General features: G+C 42.8%; 1 protein-coding gene across 1 annotated transcript; it reads right to left on the reverse strand.

Annotated features, from left to right (window-relative positions):
• Nucleotides 1-212: 212 nt before the first annotated feature.
• LOC147424886 (pentatricopeptide repeat-containing protein At2g33680-like) lies at nt 213-4,420 on the reverse strand. The gene has a single exon (XM_086500261.1). It carries the CDS (start codon nt 4,338-4,340, stop codon nt 1,731-1,733), a length of 2,610 nt encoding a protein of 869 aa, XP_086356387.1. The 5' UTR covers nt 4,341-4,420; the 3' UTR covers nt 213-1,730.
• Between the last annotated feature and the right edge of the window lie 14,977 nt (nt 4,421-19,397).

Below are 19,397 nucleotides of genomic sequence, written 5' to 3' on the forward strand. Positions count from 1 at the left end.
GATCTGTAATTGGTAAAATAAGGATGGTAAGTTCACCAAATGCAGGTCTATCTATTTGGAGCTATGGTTTCATTCAAATTCTACGTTAGGTTGAAGGAAGCCCAAAGTCTAGGTGAATTGAATATCTAGCTTTTTCACACATTGGCAAAGGAAGAGTGAAATATGTGAGCACTGCACTTCAACTAACACTTTCCCATTTTTCTGAAAAGAGAAGCAAGACCAACAGTTCCAATCTTTTTTGCCTTGGCCCCTACCCAAGCATGCAAAGCATTAGGATGAAAAAGATTTGTGAATGTTCGAGGGCCAGGTTTTAGCCTGACCCAACAAGCTACAACCTAGGCTGGCTTCTCAAGAGGCCAACCTTCAGTCACAAGGAGAAAACAGAAATTGTTCACCTTTAAATGGCTCTTCCAAACTAGGATAAATTTGTCAATAAGCTTAAATTTTAATGGTTTGTGGCAGCTAAATCCAAGTTCAAATGCTATAAGCATGCATTAAGAGAAGAAAGGATCAGAGTGTACAGTGTCAAACACTCACCAGTGCTCAGAGTCTTTGTGCCGGAACAACGCAGTCTTTGTGCTGGAACAACGCAATCCGCAGCTGTCCCTAGCATTCATGGTCCTTGGAAGCGTACATTTCAGCATCTATTACAGCATGCCATTGTTGTGGTCCTGACTTCCAGATGTCGAAAACACTAAAGAGCTGTTTCATGTTGACGATCTAAAACATAGTATCTTCACTCTCAATTGCTTCTTTGGCATTTTGCAATCCACCTTGCTGACTGGTCAGTTTCTGATTGCTGCCACAATTGTGAGAAGTCGAAGGTTTTTGTCACTTAGTGTCGGAAAACGGTATCTGACATCCTCCATGCTGTGTCTCGCTGACACACTCTTTTGCTGTCCTGCTACAAGTCAAACAGACAGACAGTAAAGGCTGCTCATAGTATACACAAGCTAGGACGCTGGCAGAGAAGGGGTCTTCACTTAGAGCCTTTTCCAGCTGTAATGGCCTCCACGAAGGGAGAAATCAATGCTTAGGCTGCGTTCAGACTGTGCGATGAATTTCTCTGAACCTCGATGATATTGCAGCTTCTTGTTCATACACAGGTAAGGTCGAAGACAAAAAAGCTGAGAGAGTTTTTGGCGCAGCCAATAAAGCAGAGAGCTTGCAAGGTTTTCTGTAAAGCCATTCACCATCAGCTGTGGATGCCACAGAGAGAAGGTGAAAGCCTTCCTTTCCGCAGGTGGAAGGCCGCCCAAATGTGGTGTGGGTTTGGAAGAGAAACCGCATATCTTCTCCAATCTGCTCTAGGCACGCGAATGCAATTTGTCCAGGCAGTCTGAACCCAATCTTAGCCTAGTAGAGAAGTCAGGACTTGAGGCAGGCTGCTAGGAGCCTTGGTAGGGTGTTCACCAAGTGCTTGTAATGCAAAGAATGATTGGCTCCTCGTGCCAACCAACGTCACTGTGAGAATTGTGTTGGATGCCATCATACAGTGATTGCATTGCTTCTTTCCACTTCGGATCAGGCATGGCCTCCTCCAAAGATGGTGGCTCCTTTACAAAGCCCAGAGCCATTAGAGCCATGTTGATGATGTGTTTGGAGGCACTTTTCTGCTTCTCCATTCTCCTTGACGTTCACAAACCGTCTGTTGCTACCTCAGGAGTGAGTACTACTGAGGGGATGTCATTAAGCTGTTTTTCTGTAGTGCCTGAAATTCATGAGCTTCACTAGCTATCATCCATGATAGCAACTCCATGAATGTTGCTCATTGACACATAAGCTGCAGTGTCGTCCTCATCTAGCTGCACTGCATGATGGAAGGCCCACAGTCCAAAGTTTAGACCCGCTCCTGTCTGGCAAGCACCTAGTAATGTATGCCATAGCCATTGATTAGGAAGAAATGGCATCAACTCAATCAAGGCTATTGCGTTTTCCAAAAGGCCTGCGCGAGAAAAAATATCAATCATACAATTGTGGTGCTCTAAGGATGGCACAACTCTTTTGCCTTCAACTAGCAATTTGAAAAAAGACTCAACCTTGTCTGGCTGACCTCCATGACTGCAAGTGCTAAGAATCACCGTGAGTGTGGCAGAATTTGGCTTGATGTCACTTGCTAGCATCTTGTCAAATAGACTGAACACAATGTCATCCTTTCCAAGTTGGGCATATCCTGCCATAAGTGCACTCCAAGAAACCACATCACGATTTGAGAGCCTGTCAAACAAATATTGGGCCTCTTCAAGCATGCCACACTCTGCATACATAACAAGAAGCACAGTCCCTGGGATAACATCATCCTCCATTAGTCCAAACCTTACAATGTCACCATGAACTTCTTGGCCCTTGTATGATGCCCCCATACTGCTGCATGCTTTTAAAACCCATGTGAAGGTCACAGCATCAGAGGAGATACCCTTCACCTGCATCCACTCGAAAACTTTGATAGCTTGTTCACCAAGTCCATGTTCAGTATATCCTGCAATTAGGGCAGTCCATGAAACTTTGTCCTGGACCAAAAGCTTATCAAACACTTCCTGGGCTTTCGCAAAGGCACCACATTTTGCATACATGTCCACAATTGCATTGGCAACTGCTACATGTTCCTTGAGGGAAGAATCTTTCTCAATCCAGGCATGTATTCTTTGTCCAGTATCAAGATCTCCAATTCTCCCACAGGCTTTCAAAACGCAAGCAATCGTGACCATATCTGGACAAAACCCTCCCAGTAGCATTTTTCTATAACAAGATAATGCTTCTTCACTATATCCATGCTGAGCATATCCAGCAATGAGAGCAGTCCATGAAACAACATTCCTATCTGTGAGCTCATCGAACACTTTATGGGCTTTTCTGAGGGAGTCGCATTTAGCATACATGTCAATTAACGCATTAGCAACAACAAGATCTGTTTCTAAAAGGCCCTCTTTCATGATCTGGGCGTGTAGTTTTTCGCCTTTGTCAAAAGCTCCAATACAGCTACAGGCTTTCAGGGCGGAGGCAAATACTGTTGCATCTGGAGAGAACCCCCCTAATTTCATCTGCTCAAAACAATGAAGAGCTTCCTCACCATATCCATGTTGGGCATACCCTGCAATAAGCACATTCCATGCCACTATAGTACGACTCGGAAACTCATCAAACACTTCCTGTGCTTTCTCTAACGCACCACACTTGGCATACATATCCACCAATGCAACATTGACCATATCACCTTTTTCTGGCAGTTTGTCTCTCATAATCTGAGCATGTAATTCTTGGCCTCTGTCTAATGCTCCTAGATAGCCACAAGCTTTTAAGGTGCAAGCAAAGGTAACTGCATTTGGAGAGAATCCCCCTAGCTGCATTTGTTCAAAGCACTTAAGAACTTCCTTACCATGTCCATGTTGCACATATCCTGCAATTAAAGCATTCCATGAAACAACATCCCTAGCTGAGAACTCATCAAATATTTCTTGCGCTCTTTCAAGAGCGCCACATTTGGCATACATGTCAACCAGTGCACTCACAACCACCACATCTTCGTCTAGCATAAGCAACCTCTTTATCTGGGTGTGGAGCTGTTGGCCCTTATGCAATGCCCCTATGCTGCCACAAGCTTTTAAGATGCATGCAAAGGTAACTGAATCTGGAGAAAAGCCCTCTGATTGCATTTGTTCATAGCAATTGAGTGCCTCCCTACCAAGTCCTTGCTGGGTGTACCCAGTGATTAACGAATTCCACACCACGGCTGTCCGGACTGGAAGTTGATCGAACACTTCCTGTGCCTTATCAAGTGCACCACATTTGGCATACATGCTGACCAAAGCACTGCCTACAAACTCATTCTTTTTAAGGAGACCGTATTGCAATATCTCAGTGTGTAATTTGCTTCCTTTCTGCAAATCCTTGTGCCTTGCACATACTTTGAGTGAGGCCACAAATGATTTTCCCAAGCCAGCATTGTATTGCTGAGAATTCTGTTTTTTATTTTCATGAACAGCTTCCCCCTCATATGCCATGTGACCATATTCATCAATTGACTTTGCTAAGCCGCAAATATGTTGAGCAACTCGCTGCTGGTTTCTCCCATTGCCAATCAAACTCTGCTCTGCTTCTTGTGCTTCATTATCAGACTCTGCTGGTATTCTCTTCATTATTTCCACACTCTGCAAACGGAGACATGCATATTCTTCGTAGCCTGTACTAGACATCGATTCTCTTCCTTTCAGTTCTTCTCGCACCCAGCACGAATTAGACCAGTCGTAAACACAGAGTGTTTTTGTATGTGTTGAGGAAAGACTCTGGTCTGTTACTGATGGAGAACTACATACGTACTTACTACAAGTGCAGATGTGCATGTCAACACGATGCGGATGATTGCCTGTTTACCTCACCCCGTGTGAAATGCCGGCACAACAGCCTCTCGTTTATCTATAAAAAAGATTAAAATAGGAGAATCTCTCTACCATCCTTATATCACCCAAGGGTGGTAGATTGGTTATGCCATTTCCGTTTTGAATAACAGGTCTTAAGTTCAAATTCTCTTCTTCTTCCTCCATGCAACAAGGTCGGACGGATGGACAGACCTAAAGTGGACAAATCGGGTATGTCCGTCAGTTGGCGATCGGTGGACACCTCTCTCTCTAAAATGTTTGTGTATTGTATGCCACAAAATCAACACGAAGCTCGCCCTTGAGAAGAGCACGAGAAAGTAAAGACCACCTCTGCAACCTTTTAAAAAAAGGTTGAAAGAACATTATGGAAGAAATGCAATGGCAATGACTTTATTACCAAAATTGGGATATTTACATCTCAAAAATGCATTTAAGTTTCAAAATTGGGATATTTTCATCTCTAAAATGTAGGAAGGCATGTTGTGTCAACGTCGGAGAAGAAAGGTGGCAAAGAGGGTGACCTAGCAAGAACACGCGTAAGAAGGGGTCATTAGTAGTCATCAAAGGCCAGCACTTGGAAGCATGGGAGAAAAAGGAAGGTAGTGATTCCATTGCTTGAAAAAAACCTAAGTTATAGTGTGATGCCACCTTCCAATTTTGAGATCTATCCCTAAATTTTTTCTTTGAAAACGACAAAATATATAGTAAAGACATTCAAATTTACTCTATTTACCTCCATACGTAGGTTTCATAAGTTTTTGAAAAATGTTCTTTTCAGCAGTGGTGGTGAATTTGAAAAATATTTAAAAACTCGCTGACTTCATTTGCCCCTCACTCCCAAGGGTTTTCTCTCTCCACGTTGTCGTGCAGCTCCACTTCCATGATGGGAAAAAGAGCATAGGAATGCAAGTTAATCTTCTTTGAAGCCTATATGTTTATTGAGCAGTGACCAGGGCTTGATAGCGGGCAAGGTTTGATGCTAAATGTATGCCAAAGCAGTTTTTCGGGAGCCATAACATTTGTTTTTTATGCTAAAAGCGGGTATGTCTGAGGTGATTAAGAATGGAAGTTTGTGGATTAAAATTATAGTGCTCAAGGTGTTCTACGGGCCTGTCTTTATGACTCGTCGATTGGAGCTACAGTGAAGAAGTTATGGCAGTTTTAAGTTTGAGTTGATGGCAGATCCATACTGGATTGGGCAACTGTAGTTGAGGGGACAAAAATGAAATGAATATATGGGCCTAAAGTGCTCACTTCGTGGAGCATGTCTATCTATTCAGTTCAGCAATTGGAGTTACGGTTACCACGATATTGACAGATTAAATTTCATCGGGGGCCAGTTTCGTAGCAGTTCGATCGCCTCGGTTAGTGTGCCATCTGAGGTGTTTGGAGCTTCGGTAGGGATTGTATGCAAATATGTGGTGATTGGCAGTGCTTGGCGCAATATGTGTGTTGAATGTGGTGCTATTACGAAAGCACATAAAGCTCTTGATGAGCTATTTTCTCAAAAATATGGTCTATAGGAACAATGATTGCAAGATATACCCAGCCTGGTTGCAGCAAGGAAGCTCTACGAAAATTAACCAAATGCGAAGGGAATGCCTTTCTCCAAATCCAATCACTTGTACTTGCATCTCGAGGTCAAGAAACAATGATAGGGGAAACACATTCACGATGATATGAGTCAGTCAAGGGATGTTGAAAGTAAATGCCATGCGAGGCAATGCCTTTATGAAGCCAAACAAGGACCGACCATGTTGTGTTGGCAGTGCTTGGTTGAATTTGCATGCCAAATGTGGTGCCCTTATGAATTGAAGGGCCAAACGGCCGCCTCCCTGGACCTCAAAAGGTGTGGCCGCCCAATGTTAAGTTGGGGGGGGGGGGGGGGGGGGGGGGGGGAGATTTATAGTGTGAAGGGGGAAAAGAATAAGAAAAGGGGGGTCCATGGCATGCAGGCAGCGAGAAGAGGAGGCGAAGAAGATGGTGGCAGTCAGGGCATGATGTACATCGCTCCGACGAACTCGCGCATGAAACGAAAGATGAAGAGCAGACTATGGCGCTCCTGGTCGGCACAGTGGAGATGGATTTGGCGAAGGTCACCCGAAAAACCTGCCACATCATTGGCGATCGTTTCCACAGTGACGGTGCCGTCCGTGCTAAAAAGGGGGTTATTGCTATATAAAGGGATTATGTGCATACAAAATGCGACAAGGGGAGAAGGATTAAAACGTGAGGGGGAGCAAGAGGAAGGGGGGGCTCGCAATCTCTCGCTCTCGACATAGGAGGAGAGGACTTGATCTTTCTCTCTTGCTCTCGTGATCAAGAAAGGAAGAACCCGAGGCTCTCGAAGCCAAGTTGCAAGAAAGCTCAGAAGAGGAAGACCCAAGGCTCTCTCTCTCGTGGAGGAGAAAGCAGTAAGACTCTCTCTTGTGCATGAGAGAAGGGAATGATCTCTCTTGGAGCAAGCAGGAGGATCTCTCTCGTCCATGAGTAAGCAGCTCTCTCTCTCTCTCTCTCTCTCTCTCTCTCTCTCTCTCTCTCTCTCTCTCTCTCTCTCTCTCTCTCTCTCTCTCTCTCTCTCTCTCTCTCTCTCTCTCTCTCTCGGAAATCTTTAGCAAAAGGAATCCGGCTTTCTCTCATCTCATAAGGAGCAAGTAAGCTCACTCTCTCGAGCTCAAAAAGAGAAATCACCAAGGGCATACAGAGCTTGAAGGCAATCAGAGCAAGTCGATTAGAGAAGAAGTCGAAGCTTGTGAGTGGCAATTAAGGCAGTTCAAAGCAAATAGAGCAAGAAGCTGCGAACATTTCAGAAAAATTGAAGCATGATGATTGACACAGTGAACTTAAATAAAGTTTGCAAAATCCTGAAGGTAGTTGAAGCAGGTCCATTTTGGATCCATTAACGGCCCAGTTAATCTTGTAAAGGGAGCTTAAACTCCTATTTATCATGTAATCCAAGTGTTGGTGCTGCTAACAGCTCGCCTTGGCTAATGATTAGATTGTACTCAAATCTTTACTCGATTAATTGATGATTATGGTGATTACCAGAGCTTTCAATGTATGTTGTTCTCTCTCTTCCATACCTCTCACAGCTAGAGGCCCCGCGCCTTCCCGGCTCACGTTTCGAACACATATCCCTCGTCCCATGCCTCTCTCTCTCTCTCTCTCTCTCTCTCTCTCTCTCTCTCTCTCTCTCTCTCTCTCTCTCTCTCTCTCTCTCTCTCTCTCTCCTTCCTTGATTCAATCATCACTCCTTCAAAACGAATTAAACAACAGATCCTTTTTTGTATCATATCTTGTCTTTCAAAACTTCAGCATTTGAGAGCTTAAAACGTCATCAAATACAATCTTTACTTTTTTCGAGTCGAACGTTGCCATGATATGTTAAGAAATAGTAGGAAAGTACGAGCAGTTGGCCCCTTCGAGAGACCAAGTTGTGCCTTCATAAGCAGATCAAGGACCCAAAGCTTTGAGGATCATTCAATAAATCTGCAAAATTAAATTCATCCAGCTGGGTCTAAGCATGTATTGGTGGTACCACTATTTCACTTTTTGGGGTACCACGAAGAGACTACTTTGGAAAGGAATTTGTGATAAATTCAAAAAAGAAAAGGGGAATTTTGAAATGTTAATGGCCTTAGTAGTTGGAAGGGGCCATTGATTATAGGGAGGGGCGTCTCAGTCATCATTTCAAGTTATGCGTGATGTGACTTCTCATAGGACGACATCCAAGTCAACTTTTGACAGATTCTTCCTGCATGCCAGGTGATCTCCCTGAGCTTCGAAACAAATGCTCGTCTCACTCACTCTCGCCTCTTTCTACCAGACTGAGAAGGTAAACACTACTGTCGTTTTGAATTGCTGAGGTTTGCAGACATCTCATTCACTCTCGCCTCTACTCTGTCGGACTGAGAAGCTTAACCTTACTGCCATTTTGAACTGTTGAGGTTTCCATATCTGCATGTGTTGTTTTTCTATTGCTTTTGAAGTGAAGCTTTGCATGCATCATGAATAGTGTAGCGCTTGGAGCTATATGTATGCATGTATTAGTCTTTCTCCTCATGCTCATAAGACATGCATCCTTTCCGCAAACAGAGGTCACCAACCGTGCTCATAAAAAAATTTGAACCACTGAGGCTTACATGTCTGCATGTCCCGTTTTGCCTGTTTGTAAATATCGAAGTCAAGCTTTGCATGCATCATATTGTAGCACTTGGAGTTGTAGGCATTAGTCTTTCTCCACGTGCTCATAAGCTCATCCTCTTTACTATACAGTCAAGTTGTAGGCTGCATGATGAAGTCACTTGCACGTGGTTTACCAAACCTGAACTTCAAGATCAAACCCCTCCAACCAATGAGCTCGCAACGTGAAGCAGTCCATCAAAAGTGGAGGTAAAGGCTTTGCCTGGAACTCTGGAATGCGTTGCATCCAACTCGAAGTTGTCAACAAAGCCATTGAAGATATGCATGTGTATGTTTTGCATTGTTTTTTTCCATTGCTTCAGTGTTTACAAAGCTGACCTTTCAACAAGCTCTGTTTTTTTGTGCTTGTAGCATTGGAGTACCCGCGGCTATCAAGATTTTGCTTCTCGATCGAGGAACTGCATGAGGAGTACGGGCTCAGCCTAGAGGGGAAGCTGCTTAAAGAGCTCATAGATAAAGATATCCTTGATGAGGAATGGCTGAGTGTCTTCAAGTGCCTGCACAAGAAAAGCACAAAGTTATTTCTCAACCATGTAAGGGATAAGTTCGTTGACGAGTGCCGGCTTTTGTACCAAAAGGTATATCAAGCAACCCCATCCAATGGTGAGCTGCTAGCAAAATTTTCATGGGTTTTCGTGTATGAGAGGTGTCCAACAATAGTAGCGAGTGATCCGACTGGACATCGGATTGCATGGGCAAGGTTTGTGGCAGTGTCCTTGAAAACTGCAAGATGCAAAAAGGGGGTTTGGAGTGGAAGATCAGCAAGTTCCGCACCGAGTATGGCTTGACAGGTGTCATTCAAATAGAAGCATCTATTTGTGACGGTGCCTTGTCATCAATATCGACAATGTTGGCAAGCAAGCTGCGGCCCTTTCAGGTAGTAGAGACGCCAATGTATATTCAACTGGTGCTTAGCATGGCGAAGGGACTTAGTGGCTAGGAGAATGAGCAAAAAAGGCTGTTACGTGAGGTGAAAGTGTAGCTGCAAGAAAAGAGGGGCCTGTGGCTTAGAAATGAAGGGCATTTTTTTGCTTACAGTGACTTCTACAAGGAAATGGACCAACTAAACAAGGAGCTGGAGATGCTCAAGGCCTCACCTAATTTAGATCCACGGAAGGTAGACCGCAAAGAGGTAGAGGTCACAGCTATCACCAAGATGTTGTCCAAGGTAGGTGTCACTACTGATTCAGCGCGGCTTAAAGAATATTTGGACTCCTTGCAAGTCAGCTTGCTACTAAAAGTGCCTAGAAGTGCTTTGTGATAAATTCGAATTGCTCAATAGATAAGAAAAATGTGTTGACCAAGTGGTTAGACTTAAGACTAGAAGTGCTTCATGTTATGAAGTGCTTTGAGATAGGTCTAAACTGCTTACTTGGAGTAGGAAGTGCTGACCAAGTGGTTAGAAAAAGCTTCATAGTGCTCACAAGTGCGTAGAAAGTGGTAATAAATGCCTTAAAAGCACCTAAAAGTGCTTTGAAGTGCTCAATGGTGCCTACAATATGCTTGAAAATGCTTGATAGGTGGTAAGAAAGTGCTAAAAGGGTCCTTCAAAGTACTTTGAAGTGCTTTAATATAGCTCTATACTTCTTTCTAGGTGGTTATGAATTTTTGACCAAGTGGGAAGGATTGAGTGAAAAGATGCTTTAAAGTGCTCCAAAATGTTGAATGGTGCTAAGAAAGTACTTCAAAGTGCTTTCAAGGAAGCAATCAAAACTTTGAAGCACTTAAAATCCTCACAAGGAGCACTATGTGGTGACTAGGTGGTAAGAAAGTGCTTTGAAGTGTTCAATGTTGCTTAATAGGTGGTCAAAAAGTGATTTGAAATGCTTTATGGTGCAAAGAAAGTGATAACCAGGTGGTTAGAAAGTGCTCCACAATATTGAATGGTGCTTAGAAAGTACTTCAAAGTGCTTTCAAGTAACCACTTTTAGCAGCAAACTGCTCACAAGGAGTAAAAGTGGTGTCTAGGTGGTAAGAAAGCACTTTAAAGTGCTTATTGTTGATCAATAAGTGGTCAGAAAGTGATTTGAAATGCTTTTTGGTGCCAAGAAAGTGGTAACCAGGTGCTTTGAAAGTGCTCTAAAGAAAGTGCTTACTGTTGATCAATAGGCGGTCAGGAAGTGATTTGAAATGGTTTTTGGTGCCAAGAAAGGTAACTAGGTGCTTTTAAAGTGCTCTAAAGGTGCTTTGAAAGTGGTAGCTGGTGCTTAGAAAGTGGTGACATGTGGTTAGAAAGTGCTCAATGGTGCTCAATAGGTGGTTAAAAAGTGCTAAACAAGTTGTTAGAAAGCGCTAAGAAATGACTAGAAAGCGTTTTGATAAGAATTGTCAAGCATTTTTTAATTTGCTTTGGATTCTTTAGAAGAAGTTGAATAGAAGCATTCAAGCTTGTGCACGTAAGTCCATTCAATCATGAAATGATCTTACTCTCCGCTGTTGTTTATGCTATGGTTGGCAGCAAAGGAATATGGCTTTGGAATTTGAATTAGAAGCCTTGACGTCTCGAAGAGAATTTCTGGATACAGCCATCCAATATATCTAGGAAAAGGGTAGAGGCATCATTGTCCCCTCACCGCCAACTAAAGCCTCTATTTTGAAATCGTTTGTGTGTATTGGGGGTGACTGTGTTGCATGTGGGAAACCTCTCTCAGCTAACCACATGGCAGGGTTCTTCTCGCTGGAGTGTCAACACAAATATCATCCATATTTCTTTGCAGTTCTATGCGACACTATGGCAGAGTGCAGTCACCCATTGTGCAGAATAAAGAATCCAAAAATTGCCAAGTGCTCGGCACTCAGAATTGAGTACACAGAGCCGAAGGGTGAATTCACTATACTTAGCTTAAATCCACTTGTCATGAGATAAGTCCTTTAACATGATTTTTTTCTTCACAGAAACCAATGCTAACAAAAGTCCTCGTCTGCTTGAGCTTGACGAGAACAATACAGAACTGTCTGAACTTGACAAGAACAACATAGAGCTATCTAAGGGTTTTCATCATGGCAAGGCTGTTGTAAAAAGTGGGGATAGAGTGGAGGACCCCAAGGCTGAACCCTTCATGGTTGAGAACCATGGCAAGGAAACCATTGGACATGACTCCAGCAAGCTCTCAACCAACAACCAGGAAGGTAATGAAGTGCATATATGTAGTGCTCATTTTTGTTCAAGAAGATTTTGGTTTTTTTCCCTTAAACCATATTGTGATCCCATAGGATAAAGTGGAGGATGCAGAGGATGTGGAGACATTACTAGTAATTGCAAATACCCTGAGGAGCAAGCGACATCAAGAGGAAGGAGTGCATCATCCAGATCCAAAGAAAAGTACTAATCAAGATCCCCCCAAAATCCGCGCACATCGAAAAATTTAAGTTCCATGTGCTTTTCGTGCTATTTACTTATTTTGAATATAAGATATAAATTTTGTCTCATGGTGTCAATCTTCACTACAATTTACTCGGTGTGGTTTTTTGGGCGTTGTAGTAAAAATACAAGTGATTGGTAATGTTGGGCACCGGCATTGTGCTCAACAAGACCTGGGGCACTTTGCTCGGGAGACACCCCTAGTACTCAGTTTCGTGCCCCTCACCTTTCGGAGGATAATAGGCATACCTTGATCATTAATATTAATGATCTGCTTATTGTCACTCACGATAAGAGAGAGGGACCAAGCCCGCCTAACGTGGACATGCTGCATTTTCAGAAGGTGAAGCACGACAACAATCTGAACCACTATGTGCATCATTTTTTAAAGTGGTTTGTTCTTGGGGCTAGCCAGATAGTTGAAGTGTACGTCTGCAACACAAGCCCTTACCGAGACCTGAAAAAGAGGTTAGAATTGTGCTTGCCTCAGGCCCGCAGGTGCTTGAATGGGTGGATTGCAAAGGAGGCATGCAGTAGAAGCTCATGGCTTGACGAGCAAGGGAAACAGATGCTCTTTCTTGTCTTGGGCACTTTTTGGAATGAGTTTCCACAGTTCAACAAAGATAACACCCTCCTGCTAGATGACAAATATCCTAGATGCTGCTTGAACGACGAAGACTCCTATGTTATCTTGCCTTCTCTAGAGGACCAGACAAAAGACCAATGGGAGAGGTTTATGGATCATAAAGTTTTGCCATTTGTCTATGAGTGGAAGAAAACAAATAATCAATCAAAGTTGATCACTGCTTGTAAACTGGATGCTAGAGTAAGAAGGTGGCAGACTCTTCGAAAAGTTGAATATGTGAGGGAAAAATTATCAAGTGGCAAAGTCAAAGTGCTACCTCCACCACCTCCACAAACACATTATTAAAGGCCGCTTTATGATCTCCGGTCTAAACAAAAATCTTAAGAGTTGTGTACATGTGATCATTTATGTAAATACCCATGATGAGTTTGATAGTGTAACTCATGATGAGGACTTCTTTTGTGTTGTAAAATGGGAAAAAAACCGACATTGTATTGCGAAATTCAATACCAATTTCTAATGTAGAAACATGATTTGCTATTCAATCGACCATTTTGTTGTGTGTCTTGGAAGATGTCTTATTATAAGTTGATTTTAAATTGTTTTAGAAGTTTTTCTTATGGCTTTTGTAGAAGATAAATATGAGCGTTGAGTGGGTAGAAGTGCAAGCTATACCACTTGTGAACTGTGGACCACATGCAAATGGTTGACAACCATTTGCATTATGTAAACTAGTAGCCACAAGCAAGTGGTAAAGAACCACTTGAAAGAGGTTCTGAACCACTTGCAAAGGCCTTCTAGACCACTTGCTAGGTTTTCTATTCCACTTGTAAGCACTTTGAAAGTGGTTCTGAACCACTTGCTAGTGGTTAAGATAGCACTTGCTATTGGTTCTGAACCACTTGCAGTGGTTCTGAACCTTTTGCTAGTGGTTAAGATAGCTCTTTCTAGTGGTTCAGAACCACTTGCAGTGGTTAAGATAGCCTTTTGCCAGTGGTTAAGATAGCACTTGCTAGGGGTTCAGAACCACTTGCTAGTGGTTTAGATAACACTTGCAAGTGGTTCTGAACCACTTGCCAGTGGTTAAGATAGCACTTGCCAGTGGTTTAGATAGCACTTGCTAGTGGTTAAGATAGCATTTGATAGTGGTTCAGAACCACTTGCTAGTGGTTTAGATAGCACTTGCACGTGGTCTATGAGATCAACACCACGTATTCAAACAAGTGGTTCTAAAGCACTTGCAAAGGCCTTCTAGATCACTTGATAGGTATTCTCCTCCACTTGAAAGTGATTTGAAAGTGGTTTGGAAAAGGTTTTGAACCACTTACTAGTTGTTTAGTTAGCACTTGTAGGTCGTCAATGATATCGAAACTACGTATATAAGGGTGTCTTGACAACTTTTGGGTGGCTTAAATGGCTTGATACTTTTGCAAAATCTGGCTGAAGGTAGTTTAAAGCACTTGCAAGTGGATGGCAAGTTGAAGCTACATGTACTCAAAAGAATAAAAAATTGTCAAAAACGCTTCAGCTTTTGGATAAGGAACATAAGTTCTTATGAGGAACAGATACAAGAAAGTGGTACCCAATTATACTTTATGAGGTCAATGTGTTTTAAATTGACTTGCTATCAAAGGGCATGCTATTGTAGATGTGCTCATACACGTTATCACTCAAAGTGTAGACATTAGGCTCATTTCTCTCAGGATACAAGGGGAATTTAAGGCATCGAACTAGGTGTGAGTACATAGAAGCAGGAGGCCTATCATCTAATAACAGATATCGATCGGAGCGTCCCTAGACTTTATCGTAAAAGTTCCCCTCAACATAAAAGGAGTCCTTCCTTATCAGATTGTGCCACGTATCCTTCTGAGTTGAGATGGATAGCCTCTTCTCCGTGAAACACCTCAATATGTAAAAATAAGAGTCTTCCTCCTCAACGTTGACTGCAAAGTTATCTCCAACTCGTAAGGCATTGCTCAGATCATAGTGATGGCCAGCATACATAGGTGCATCAATCTCTTCATCACTTGAAACGGCTTCATCTATGTCAACCTCTGTTAGTATTATCCTCAAGTACTGCCATGCTTCTACGTGAGATTGTTTGCACATCTTCTCCATTGACCATGCACACAAGCATGACAAAAGCAAGACAGATTTCTACACCTCGATGCAGTCGTATATATCGAAGAGAAACCATTCACACAATGCATCGAACGTGATCCACTGATTTTCTTGCAATCCCATTTTATATCTCTCAGCACATCACCCACCTTGATTTCCCAGAAGACCCTATCAACCTTGTTCGTCGTGGATGACCAACAATCTTTCCTATTGTTCATTAGGTTGAGGTAATCTAACAACGTTGCTGCATTATACAGGGGGTGTCCATCCACCTTGAATTGTCATGGGTTAATGCCCTCTTTATGATTGTGCCAGCACCGTCATGTTCACCTTTTCCATGAACCTGACCCAAAAGAGTTGTGCATCATCTCAAGCCCAGTAAGTTGAGAAAACTTTGAAACAAAGAAGAAAGGCCATCGGGCTTTGAATTGTGATGTTGCACCATCAGACCATACCTAGTGTGAGCTCCTTGCCGCACTGTCGAAGCAAGGGACTTGCCTAACACTGTGTGCGAGCCACAGACGGCTCCAAGCACACAACTAGCTTAACTAGTAAGCTCAAAGAAAGTGATGGTGTGTCACTCACCGCTCTACGCTTGCTTCGTGGAAGATTCCTCGCCGCGAAGAAGAAGGAGCCGCCGCTTCGCCGCGCTCAACCGCTTTGCCGCTGCCGTGCCATCGTCGTAATGCTCGATCACTCTCTCTCTCTCTCTCTCTCTCTCTCTCTCTCTCTCTCTCTCTCTCTCACACACACACACACACACACACACACACACACACACACACACACACACACACACATACACACACACACACACAAGGAGGTGAAGAAGAAGAAGATGGAGATGGAGATAGAGCAAGAGCACTCTTCTATTGCACAAATGAGAGAATGAGTGAATTTTAGGTTTAGTTGGCTTTTATATGAGCTCACCCCATTCACACTTGGGCGCCCATGCTTAGCCAACTAATCCCTTGAATGTCCCAGTTAGAGTGTGCCTCTCATCGGCGATCACTCTTACCCTTTTCCTATTGGACCGACAAGCCCGGTACGTGACTCTACCAAATAAATAATACAATGTCCACCGTAGGTTACAACGTCCGTCTCGTAGGTGATAGGGTGTCCGTGAGCCGTGAGGCTTAACATGCCCCCCTTCCTGATGTAGATTCCGTCCTCGGAAGCTATTGAGTTGAAGCTCGTTGGTCGAGGTGGAAGAGCATTTGAGATGAATGTCCTTAGCCTTCATTAGTCACTGCAAAATCAAACAACATTGCACAGTAATTGCATTTTCATAAGCGATTAAAAAGCATATGCAATTTTAGGCAGACAATTGATTGGTAACAGAATTTTAAACAATTTGTCAGCAATAAGCATTAAATTGCAAGGTAATCAAATGCATAAACAGATGTAAAGGTAAAAAATTAAACAAGTCTGGGGTCGCTAATTTAACGGTAGAAAGGCACTAGAGATCAACTATTAATACCATGGGTAAGCTTCTTAATTTTCTCTGGTCAATTAAGTTGTTTAATCGCGAGAGCCAAGTATTTCATGTTCGAGTGCTAACTAGAGGCTATACCTAGAGGACCTTGTAGTTAAGCTACGATAAAAGGAATTTCTCATGAAATCATCGCCTGACTGATTACCTTTTCTTTGGCCCCCCAAAGTCTTTTCACAGTGATTCAATTTGATGTGTGTGCTTATTTGTATGCCTTGGATTTTTTGCTTTTCAAGGAAAAGCGCCCACACTGGGAACCTCTAGGGCTCTAGTACCATAGGCAATACATGTGAGTGAAGTACCAAATCAAGCTGAGATTTCTCTTCTAGCTTAAGATTTTACATTGTGGCACTTTGATTTTTTTTTTGTTCATTTTCAGCATTTTAATTTTGTAACTTTGGGGGGTCATATAACACTGATACACCTCCCCAGCCTCATCACACTAGTAAACTCCCTTCATAATACTTAAGCGAAAGGTCAATAGGGTCAAGCCCACTAGAAAGCCCTAGTACATTTCACACAATGCTGCCTAAATCGGATTAAGAACCTAAGTAACCATTGATTATTAGAAACGCATTCCCCATGGTATTAAGAGAAGATCTCTAACACCTAACTTGGTCAAACTAGCTTAGTCGGACTGCTTGATTTTTAAACCTAGACAAGTGATTATGACAAAAAATTACATTGAATTAAATGTTTGATACTAAGCAAATGCGGTGAATATTAGGCTACCAATCACAATTAAAGCAGACAATCATAGATGTAAAAAAGATAAGGGGCCATCCTAATGGACAAGAAACACATGTTTGTGTTGATGGTCACGCTTGATTTGAAGAGTGAGTCGAGATAAAGATTCCATGAAGGTCCAAATCCTATCAATAGCAACACGCTCCTGTACACACTAGGAAACAAAAGGAATACCTCCAGGAGGCACATTAGTGGGAAAAGGTACCAACACTTATTGAACACAACAAAAAACATAAGGAACCCTAACCTAATTAGTTGCACTCCCCCTAAAGAGTCAAGGGAATAGGATATTGTAGAGGTTGGGGGGAAACCCTAAGGCTAAACCCCTATCCTCGTCGTCGAGATAAACAAAGTCATCATCCATGAGACCATATGTGCCATCTGTGTAGTTCTGTAAATTTTCTTCTTCATCATAGGTGCCCATGTTTACTAAGAATGTCACTAAACGCCTATAGTCATCTTGGTCAAAAGGGTAGAGGCTTGTGCAATGGGAGAAACGCTCTCTACTAAGTATGGATCAGACGTGGTCAAGAGACGTACCAGCCATTCTAACTCCTCAAAATTCCTCTCACATGTTAGCGTACCTATCAAATCCCATTCACATGCAAGCACTAGAAAGACCATGTGAAATATTTGTGAAAAGTAACGAGGGTACCTCTCACCCAAGGCAGGAGTGGATGACTCTAGCGTACTAGCCATATCTGTACACGCAAATAGATGATGGTTAGAGTGCAAATATTACAAGGGTCGTGTTCTTGTGCATAATTTGTTTTTATGATTTTGTGTTATGGCTCTTGCTCTTTTACTTTTTTATCTTGTTTTTGTGAGTATAAGGCTTTATATATACATTCCCTAAGATTGGAGATTAAGAGGTCAGGGAGAAAGGTTGGGAGGGAAGCAAGTGAATGATGACTGTCAACAAACACTCCCCCCTTCCTTGGGTAGATCATACCGTTTGAAATGAGCTCGTCACCCTTTGAAACCAATCGTTCTAGTTGGTAATATGTGAGGATTTTTGCCATTAGTTTTCTATTACCCTAGGTGCCTCGTCAAGTTGCAAGGGTGGTAAGGTACTCTCCCAGGATCGAACTTGAAGTGGTTCATCAGGTGATTCTTGAACACTGGGAGGTGTGGATTCTTTTGTAGCTTCATGGAGGTCCACTACTATAGATGGAGGCTGTGTAGAAGCTTTTACCTCTATGGATGTATTACATGAGGAGCTAGAAGCTTCATGGAACTCCCCCCTTCTTGAGCTAGGTGGAATAAATTGGTTTTGCCTTGGAGCCCAAACTAGCTCTGGACTAGGTGTGTAGCATTCTGTGATCTTTCCCTTCCCACGGTCTGCCATTGGCTTTAGCGTTACACTGTTTGACTCATATGGTTTTGTTGTCGATAGGGAAGGACACATTTTATGTTTAGGTACCCAAATTTGCTCATTTCCATCATAGTAGCCTTGGGCTTCTAATAGTCGTTTTGGAATCCATCGTGATTTGGTCTTGACTCTCCTAGAGCGCGCTCTTGGTTCTCCAGGGAAATTTTTTCTTGAAATGGATGGGAGGGTTGAGGTAGTTGGAAGTAAGGCCTTGGGGACCCATTCATATGTACTCTTAGGTCGTGCATGTTGAGTACTTGCAATATTATTGCTTGCTACAACTACAAGTGTTGAAGTGCTAGGTTCATGGGTAGCCGGAAAAGACGAGTTAACCACCTTGGCTTGTGAATGTTGGCTATCTTTCAACTTTGCTAGAGTTTGCAACGTAGGTGACTTTGCTTGAATGATAGGGGTAAGAGTCGGTGGTCGCGTCGTGACACTACCAGTATCCCAATCAATAGTGCATTTGGTTGCCAACATCCACGTGCGTCCCAGGTTTACGTTGCCTTCCATAGCTCCCGCGGGCATGACTAGAAACCTTTGCACTATGCTTCCATTGTCATAGACAACAGGGGTCTGAAGGACTCCAAGAATAGCAGTTTTCTTTTTATTAATGCCCTTGACTTGCATCGTACTTGGGGATAGGGTCGGTTTCCCTAATTGACACCAAACTCCATAGGATAACAAATTGTGTTTAGCTCCCGTATCTAATAAGGCATTGAATAGTACTTTCCCATAGGGGCTATTTAGCTCAATTGGGTATCGTAGCGGTGGCTCAGATTCTAATGTGTCGTCATCTGTGTCCTCGAAAAATTCTTGCGTGATTCCCAGATTAGCCTCTCGTTGGCGTCTAAGACGTTGTTGTCGTTCTCGAGCCTCAACTCTTGCTTGGATTTTTCTAAGCTCTGCTTGTTCCTTGGCAGCCTTCTTTTGATGGATAGCTTGCAACTCTTCCTGGCTTAGAGGATCATAATATCTTTTGAATTTACTCCCATTAAGGAATCCAATGGTTTCAACTCCATCTAGATTCTCCACACGAATGGTACCTTGCGGGTAATTTCACACACTCGATATGGTCCCTTACCAGCGTATTTCAATTTCTTCTTTTCATTACGTACCCCATACATAAGAACTTTATC

Source organism: Adiantum capillus-veneris, chromosome 25 (assembly GCF_014529385.1).
Source record: "Adiantum capillus-veneris isolate H3 chromosome 25, ASM1452938v2, whole genome shotgun sequence".
Lineage (NCBI taxonomy): Eukaryota > Viridiplantae > Streptophyta > Polypodiopsida > Polypodiales > Pteridaceae > Adiantum > Adiantum capillus-veneris.